The 9,874-nt window shown below is 32.0% G+C and overlaps 1 protein-coding gene across 1 annotated transcript; it reads left to right on the top strand.

Annotated features, from left to right (window-relative positions):
- The first annotated feature begins 675 nt into the window (after nt 1-675).
- LOC138323495 (uncharacterized) lies at nt 676-9,874 on the top strand. Its single transcript, XM_069268148.1, has 6 exons — nt 676-791; nt 2,134-2,282; nt 3,314-3,410; nt 4,279-4,380; nt 6,098-6,253; nt 7,403-9,874. Exons 2-6 carry the CDS (start codon nt 2,134-2,136, stop codon nt 7,622-7,624), a joined length of 726 nt encoding a protein of 241 aa, XP_069124249.1. The 5' UTR covers nt 676-791; the 3' UTR covers nt 7,625-9,874.

The following is a 9,874-nucleotide window of genomic DNA, read 5'->3' on the forward strand; positions in this document are numbered from 1 at the left end:
CAAATAGTGCCAATGAGAATTAGGGACCGTTTCAAAACTAGATGCTTAAAATGAACAAATATACAATAAGGACAGTTTGTGATATATTTCTCATGTGCGCATTAGGATCTCTAGGATTAAAATCAACTTTGCTAGCCAAGGTAGCATCGTATTCAGATAGATTGTGCATGCCGCGTAAGGACATTTTTCGAAAGACAGTTTGCATGTGTACTGGATTAGTTTCATATCAGATATAATTCAATAATTTTAAATCTCTATTTGCATGACAAAGGGTTTCTATTTGTAATAATAATAATAATAATAGAAACACATGATATTGAGTCGAAATCTAAATCTTCCTATTAGTGAACATGTACGGTGACTGAACCACTTATGCTATGTATATATAATAGGAACCTGCAACTGAAGATCATTTTTACACAGTCTACTATGATCACCTATATACTCAGAGTCGATACGGGCCGATATCACGAGTGGAAGCATGCCTCTTTATAATTATCAATGTTTGTTTTCTTATCTTTTACTTCCTGTATCAAGTTCATATACACTTTAACTTCCAAATATGCAGATAAGCGCCGTGTTTTTGTCTGCTGTTTAATAGTTTTTATTCTATTCAAATTTTCCCGCTTGGCACATATTTTTCTGTTGTGCTTTGATTGGCTGCTTGATTTACCGGAAGTAATTTGACGATAATCGCTCTCCATATATAATATATTGACGCCCTCTTCCTGTTATGCTCGCCAGCTGATCGTGTCCGTAAAGTACTCGGCTTCATCGATCTTAGAGCCAAGGTAGGTGTCGGCATGGTAATTAATTACATCACGGTTGAAGAAAGGATCGAAATACATGCAGGTGCTTTATACAGAGGCGATCGAAGTGACGTGCCAATCAAAGAATCACACCATAACCTATGTTGACATTATGGTGACACATTCATGATGTATGCAATGCAGAAGTACAAACTTATCACTTCGTTTATGAAGTTGTTAAATGTCTTTAAATGCTGACAGAGAGAAGGATTTTCGTATTACAATATCAAGGATATATGCGCGTGTTCGCTGTACAAAAGCTATGAAAAACGAAAGTGAAACTAGACGTACATGTGTACATTGTATTTTTTTATTAGATAGTGGGGAAATGGCATGAAAATATATGTAAATGTTTGGCGACTGTAGGTTTCTTACAATTTTATATTTTTTATTAGTTTTTGAAAATATACCTACTTGTTTATTTAGGTCTAGTGTTATTGTTGGGTTTTTTTTTATAATTTTGAAATATATCTATTCTGATATATTCATAACAATTTCATTTATATTCATTGACCCTTCACATGTTTAATTTCAATTTCCTGTTCAGTACATGAACAGTACATGCAAGTTTCTGGTTGGACAAAATATTACTTAATGACAAACTTTATATATAAGGAAATTATGATTGAACTGTACCAATGTGTAACTAGAACATAATCCCTTTTCAATTGTTTGAAAATGAAGTTTAAACCACTAAGCTAAATAATGTACTTGAACTTTAATGGAATTAAAAATGACAAATCTTAAAAACCTATCATATCCAGAAAGAATTTAGCTGTTGCTTTGGGTACATGTATTACAACGATTGAAAACACTTGATACTATAAAGGGCACAATCTTGAACAAACTTGATATTGAAAATAAGCACTTCTTCAGGGGAAATAAAGTGTATGAAATAAGTTCAAAGATACAAAGATGAAAAATGGTCAATATTGACAAAACTTTCACATTTACATAATTTATACAAGTTTAGGATGGTTAACACGAAGCAGCTAATTTCAATTATACGATGTTACAGCTTTTATGCCATTTGTATCAAGGATGTACCACTCTATATTTGAAATTCAAAAATTTACACTGAATAACAGCTGGTTTTGAAGTTTGATGTATTAGGGGACCATAAAAGGCACAAACCATGCATTATAGTCCTTTACTACTGCATATTAAGAAATATTTCTCTAAAAATATTATGAATTGACCAAAATTAAAAGGCCTTAGAACATGTTCTTATAATCATGGACTAGGACTGCCAGGCAGTAGGTGAGTGATGCAGGCCCTTTTAGGCATTTTTTATTATTAACACATTTTTTTGTCCTATTTATAGATGACTATTGTGTACAGCTGTGTTGCCAATGGCACCACTGTGCTGTGCAGTCACCAAATCGGAGCAGGATCTTTTGAGACCATAGTTGAATCTATACTTAGAAACATCCCCACACGGAACGATGGAAAGACAACCTACAGCTCCGACAGGTAGCATGCCATTCTCCGAAATCATAATTTTTTTTGTTTAATTTCTTTGTCTTATATACTGTATATAGATATTGTTCATTTTGTATATCATATGATTTAAAAACTAATGAAGTGTTAGTTCATTTATTACAATAATATATTCATATACTGTTAAACCTCGTTAGCTCCAACTCATATCACTCATTCACCCCTGGAAATTCATAATGAACTGTTCCTGTATTTGATTGGGAATAGTTCAAATGTGTCTTAGGGGTTTATGGGAATAGTTCAAATGTGTCTTCAGGGGTTTAATGTTGGTCTCAACTGTAAGGGCCCAGGCCACAGATAGAATTCAAAAGGTTTGGATGTACATGTACTTATGCCGTAAGGCTTAAAGTTTAATAAACAATCAATTAATCAAAGATGTCCTGACATGTTACATACAACAAGCCTCCCACTTCTGGGTTGCAAGTTCAAATCCCATGTGGGGCAGTTGCCAGGTCGTTGGCTTTCCTCAGGTACTCTAACTGGCTTCCACCACCTGTCTCTAGTCTATTAAAATAAACACTAAAATTTGGCTTGGTAGTTTTTGTCTGATTGTCGGGTTCTTGATCTTAGCAGGGGAGATAATCTAGTTTAGGAAATCATCTGAGAAAATCTTATTAATCATTACTTAGGGTCTGATGGCCATGCATGCAGTCTAGTCCTAATTAAACTTTTCACAGTCTAATTCAAGTACCCCTGGTAAACTTTATTATTAACATGGAATGACTACATCCTAATTAAAGTGTTAACATTGGTCTAGTTAACTTCAAGTAAACAAGGTTTAAGTGTACATGCATGTATTTTATTTTGAAATTTTAATTTGTAAAGTTTTGAATGGTAGGCAACGTTAGTCCATATTATTTATCTATTTTTCTGTCACATTTTAGTTTGGACTTTGTTTTCGATTTCATTTTGTTAATTTCTTACTCATTTAAAATTGTTATCTCTATAATTATTTTTAGTTTTATTTTAGTTATACTTTTGATTTATATTTATAATTTTTACAGTTACATGTTCCACTGTGAAATAGCCAATGGTATTGTATTCCTGTGTGCAGCTAAGGCAGACTTTGGAAAGAAACAACCTTATGCATTTTTAGCTGAGGTACATTTATTGTAAACAAACACATATTGTAACACAAATTATTTTCACATGCGATTAAATTCCACGGCTAATAAAAATCGCGAAAATAAATCTCCACAAAACTTTTTCAAATACAGGTAAAGTATAGGACAATCGCAAAATTAATCTCCGCGAAAACGTCCTTCAGTAAAAAAAAAAAAATCGCGAGATTAGTTTGCTGTGAAAATAAGTTGGTTAACAGTAAAGATATTGCTAGTAATGCTTTCTGTACATCATCAGTAAAGTAATTATGAATATTCAAATTGGTCATTGCACTAAGATAAGATATCATGAAAAAAATTTTTATTCTGGATCAGGACTACATATATCTTAAAAGTCCTTTATATCAGACTCCCATAGATCAAATATATATAATATACATTATACATTATCATGGTTATGGTAAATTGTTCAAAATAGTTTTGAACTGTAATTTTATTGCACCAAAATAATTACATTTATATATAGTTACTTGATTGATTGCAAATAGTCTGGCCTTTAAATAATAGAAGACAATTTGTATTACTAAGTTGATCAACACCCCAAATAAGGACTTTGGTTTTACCCTGATCCATGTATATATACCCATAATTAACGAGTCTCAACATTTGAGGAAATTCTCAGATTTCGCAGAGTTCTCTAAAGCCAATGCAGATATGTATCTCATTATTTGCATTGAAAAATGTTTTACAGCAAAATATAATTACTTTATTCTTTAAGTTTAATTGAAATGTGTTTACCTGGTATATGAATAACAGCATTAACTGACTGTTTAAATATTTGCTCTTTTGAATTTGTTTGATTATTGCTTCTTTTCAAACTCAAATTACATTTCAACCTGATTTCTTAGATCAAAAGGAAGTTCCAGAGTGGTACGATGGCTATGAGAGCCGTGACCCCAAGGTCACACGAACTGGATGGCGAGTTTGGCATGGTTCTTGGTCAGAATATGGTGAGTTAATGTTATAGTAAACTGAGGGAAATAAAGTTCAGGATAAGGTGTAAGTAATACATATAACACTATTGTACTGTATACTTGTTAAAATTTGCGGGTGTAAATTTTCACGGTTTACTGTTTGGAATTTATTCGCAGGGATTTATTTTCACTTAACATCTTTTAGCATTTAAAAGTGTCATTTATGTGACAGCATGTGCTAAGTGAATCCATGGATGACTTTGGAAAAATTCTGCAAGGCATTAGATTTCGCCACTTTGCTGGAATCTGTGAATTCAGCGAAAATAAAACCACCATGAATATTAGCAACATTACAGTAATCACCCCGATTGTTAATAGGGTATGAAACATGACCAAACAAATTAACATTAATTCTCTGGGCAGCGATCACAAGTTCAAAACTTTAGTTTGTTTGGTTTACTGTCTTAATTGTCAGAGTCAATTACGGATGTGCCAGGTTTTGGAGGTGGAGGTAGGCCAGAGAGAAAGAAACCACCAATTAATGATCAGTTTAACCTGGCAACTGCCCCACTTCGAACTTTAAAACTAGAGGTGAGGGGCTTATTGTGGCATACCTCCACATAATCGAATAACGGTTACTTGAATATTTCGGTTATTTGCATAAAATTCTGCGGTCCCGATTTTTTCCTTCTTTATCTTTGTTTTTCAACTCAGTGTATTTGAATAGGCTTTTACATGACCTCCGGTTATTTGAATAAAATATTTGGGAAATTCTAAAAATAAAATCGAATATTTTTCAATTTTGCAATATATATTTAGCGAAATTTGCCGATATATGTTTCAAGATACTTCGCTTTTACTAGAAATCATCATGGTGACAGATAACGTTATTGTATGGCTTGTTATTTTATGCATGAATCTGCAAAGGTATTTGACGCTGTTACGATTAACATCAGCAGCGGTTGATCATAACTTTAGTATAATCACTGACTCAAACATCTAATTAAAGCATTTGCACTTTCAAATATGTTTATTTATTGACGTAACGTAAATGTTTAGACATCTTAACCACTTATTAGCCACTGCAGCCTTTTGTATATATGCAAGTTTTGAAACCTACAGTATGGGGTAAATTGTAACATACTGACTGTACATAGGTAAAAGGTTTTTGTGTTGGAACTCCATGTTTTGCTCACCCAGACAAGCTGACATTATATAGACATCCCTTCCTATTCATAGGACATAAAACAAAAATAAATTTTAATCATACATGTATAATATATGAATACATTGCCAAACTCTGAGATGTAAATGAGAGTCATTCATCATCATCATCATCATCAATCTTTTGCATTTTGCATGCAGGTAGGCCTATACATGATGTATTGCAGTAACTTCAATAATGCTATTTACCGAACAAATGCAGTACTATAATGCCTTGAAATGTAATTATAAGGTAATCTTATAATCAGAGACTTGACCTACTAACTGGGTTTATACAGTATACATACCATTCCTCACGTCATTCATGAATATACCGCAGTCTCCTAAAACACGCACCTCGCACAACATACACGCAACACATCGCATGCATTACATGACCATAGCTGTTAATAGCACGATAATTACATCATTCTATCAGAGTAAGGTAATAACTTATAATAATTAAAAAGAGCACTTTATGAATGTCTGTTCCTCGAATACCTTGCAGTTGTAACTACATGCATGATTATTTATGGGTTTTTTTCCGTAGGAGAAATTTTCCAAACCAGCCAATGACAATTTGTCCATGCTGAGGTCACAGGTTGACGAGGTCAAGGACGTAATGACACAGAATATAGAGAAAGTTTTAGAACGAGGAGAACGTCTAGACGATCTGGTGGACAAGACAAACGACTTAGAAGCTAGTGTAAGTTTAGTGGGCGGAAAAGCATGTTTGGACAAATTGATTTGATTGTATTATGTCATTGAATATGAAAGAGTTATTTCCCTTGCAGGTAGGAATATATTATGACGTCATTACTTTTTTAACAAAATTCAAATTGTTTTCTCTGAAAAGTATGATGTTACACATGAAAACACATCATGTCATAATCACTACCTTTCTGTAAGGGCAGATAACTCTGTAATATACAAATTATAGAATAGCTTTTATATAATTGAATGTAAATAGAGGTGGGGAACTCGAAGGGGATTCCCCTTTATCAGGGATGGTGTTTTGTATGTAGTTAAATATGAAATACAGGTACACTAGACATTACATTATAATCCTAAATGAATGTTCATATTATATAAGATTTTATGAAACAACCTTTAAAAGTTTTCATTTCTGCTTAAAGTTATATGTGCCGTAACTGGGCGATAATTTTGACATGCTATTTTTTCATCATTAATTTATTATAAACCATAAGGTTTGATGAATAAAGCTGTAAAAACCATTCAAATGGCTTAAGATGACTTATAAACGTTAGTTATAACACAGAAATTTTGTACTGAAAAATTGTTGTTTTTATGCCTTTAAAATATGTTTAAATGAAAACATACCTGCAGAAGTCACTTTATAATTACTAAAAACATTGTAAAAATGTGTAATGAAATTGTAGACCACAATTTGGCTTCATGGTCTCACCGTATGTACTCATTTCACTTCACTATTGATGTAAATAAATGATTTTTGGCAGTACTGCCAAAAATCATTTTCAGCTCTTATTTGTACAGGTAAAATTAAAACCTATGCTTTGATTTTCAATTTTTAATTTTCAAAAAGTTGGTAATTTTTGGTGATGAATAACATATTAAAAGCTCATCTTGATTCGTGAGTTTGAAAAATACGGCACATATAACTTTTAACCTTGGCAAGGAAAAATCGAACTTTAAGACAAGTTTCTTAAAAGCTCATTTATAGTGAGCACGAATTCAAGTTACTGCTTATCACATGAAGTCAAAATATAACAGTGAAGTTTAGGGATAACAGTCAGAATATATGATTTGATTTATAATTCACTGTAGGTCGTCTTTGATATCACAATTAAGTAATTTTTATAATATTTTCTCCCAGGCTCAAACATTCCAGAAGACAGCTACAAAGTTGCGACGTAAATATTGGTGGAAAAACACCAAGATGATGATGATTCTAGCCGTCGTGATCTTTGTTGTACTGACGATCGTTGTGTTACTGATTCTGTACGGTGCTGGGGTATTTAACTCGTCTTCATCCCCTTCCCCGACCACTACACCAGCTCCTGCTCTTCCATCGACGTCACGGAGCAATGGGAGATAACTCTCCAAGTCAAATCTTCAAACCATGCTATTACAATTGTTACACAGATATTGTTTTTGTTGGCAGATTCTAAAGTTTAACTCGTGTACATAATAAGAATGTATTCACTTCTCAAACTTCAGTCGTGTAGCTGTGTTTTTAACATGAAGTTGTTGTATACCTTGGAATTGAAATAATTTCAAAAAGGTGTAGTTAACTCAATTTACGGGGAGAGCTTTGATATTCTATTTTAGTACTGGTCATACTTTATAAGATAAACTGATGACTGTTTAAATCTATTTTACCAAGGGAGGAAATTTTAATTATGTAAATTACAATGGTAGGAGTATATTTGTATTTTTTCAGTATTTTTAGCCTCAAAAAGTACCTGTGCAAATTACACTGGTGTGAACTTTTTATAAAGTTTTTAAGGGTATACAGTACATATGTTATATGTATTCAGTTCTCTGTACACACAATCTACATATAATATTTTTAGGTTCCATTACAAATGTTTCTTCAAGAATTACTTTCAATGACTATACATAAACGGTATTTTGTTTCATTATATTTTCCTAACAAATACATTTTTTGAACAGGACATCATCATACAAAAGTGATCAATTGTTGTGTGTTTAGAAGTAATATTCAACAGAAGTAATTAAGATGAAGCTGGTTGTTAACCTCGAACTCATTCACCCCTGAAGATACTTTTAAAATATTTTAATTCAAAGGCTGGAGCAGTTCATTGTGAATTTTCAGGGGGGATTGAATGAGTTAATCAAAGTCACGTTATAAATGAAAAATACAATCAATGAGTATTACTTGCTCAGAAATATAATCTTTAAAAAATCTTCACCTATCTAAGTTTATATTGTTTACATTATTAAAGTTTTTTTTGTTGATGAGTAAATTGTATTTTATTTCTTGTTTACCAAATATGTTACCAATAAAAATATGACCAATTTGTACACTAGCAATACTCAAGTGTTTTAATCAGTCTTTAGCATTGCATAATTGTTTTGAAAGAGGAAATTGTAGCCAAATCAAAATTTTATTTCTACAAAATTGTAAGTTTGAAAATTATATCTTTTGACTTTGACACATTGATGTATTTCTCTGTATTTTGTGTTTGTTTGTTTTGAGGACCAATGATATCATGTTCGTATACTGTAGTATCAATGAAAGATATTAGAGCTTAATATGCTATATAAAACATATCTTTTTCTTGAAATTCATATTTATGTACAAATTTTAATCATAAGTGCCTTTTTTTAACCTTCACTGTATGGTACAACCAGTTTATAGCCTACATGACTTTGCCTATTGGTATAGTTTTTATGTTGAATATATAGAGTGACTAGTAAAAACAAACTTATTCAATCCTAAATACATATTTGAACTAGTTCTTGTTCTTTCATGGTTTATTATGAAATATCAGGATCAAGTGAACAAGTCATTTGAAAAATCTTAAAGTGCCTTAGGGAGTTGTAGATGCCATGTAGTAAGAGCTAAGTCTGAATCATGCATGTTTCCTAAAAGAATATCAATCAAACAAAACTACCTATGTACATAAACCATTTTTGACTGGTTGTTGATTCCATGTCATAACTTTACTTTTCCTCCAAAGACACTTTACGATTGGTAAATATGTTGATGTGGAAAAACTAAATCTCAATGTTTCTTGGAACAAAATTGAATACATGTATTTCTAATTGGTTATTGATTTTGAATGTCAAAAGTTCATTACCTAATAAACTCATCATCATATAATTCATCACAAGTGCACTGTGAGATTTTGTATACAAAGTACATTACATATATAGTAATGAGGGTTAGGGTCAAATATGTCTAATTGTTGTAGAAGATATATAGGGTTGTTAAACAACTGATTGAATATATACATGTATATGTGTTTTTTGAAGTTTAAGCAGCAATTATAATTATGCATTGGCCTCCATTTTATTACTTCTACTTTATTTAATGATGCTTTACCTGGAGTTTTTCCTACTCTGGGTACTTGTCCCTAGCATACACGGTCGTCAATGTGGAGGTTCTCTTTGATACTGTAAGATGAATACTGCTATAATTTAAGAGTTGTTATTGTTGTCAGAGCTGCAAATGTTGATTTCAATCACTCTTGTTATATTCTTGTCTAGTTTACTTCTTGTGATGATCAGTAATCAAATTTTATCGCCTGTTATCTTGTTAAATGTGTTGTAACTTGTAATTTGAAGCAAGGTGCAATAAAATAAAGATTTCATTCTCTTT

This window comes from Argopecten irradians, chromosome 5 (genome assembly GCF_041381155.1).
Source record: "Argopecten irradians isolate NY chromosome 5, Ai_NY, whole genome shotgun sequence".
Taxonomy (NCBI): Eukaryota; Metazoa; Mollusca; class Bivalvia; order Pectinida; family Pectinidae; genus Argopecten; species Argopecten irradians.

What these genes read in the sequence shown, in the direction of transcription:
- LOC138323495 (XM_069268148.1), top strand. Translation starts at nt 2,134, where the DNA reads ATGACTATTGTGTACAGCTGTGTTGCCAATGGCACCACTGTGCTGTGC. An exon ending in CTTATGCATTTTTAGCTGAG is followed by an intron (nt 3,411 to 4,278) that starts GTACATTTATTG and finishes CTGATTTCTTAG; the next exon opens with ATCAAAAGGAAGTTCCAGAG. An exon ending in CAAACGACTTAGAAGCTAGT is followed by an intron (nt 6,254 to 7,402) that starts GTAAGTTTAGTG and finishes ATTTTCTCCCAG; the next exon opens with GCTCAAACATTCCAGAAGAC.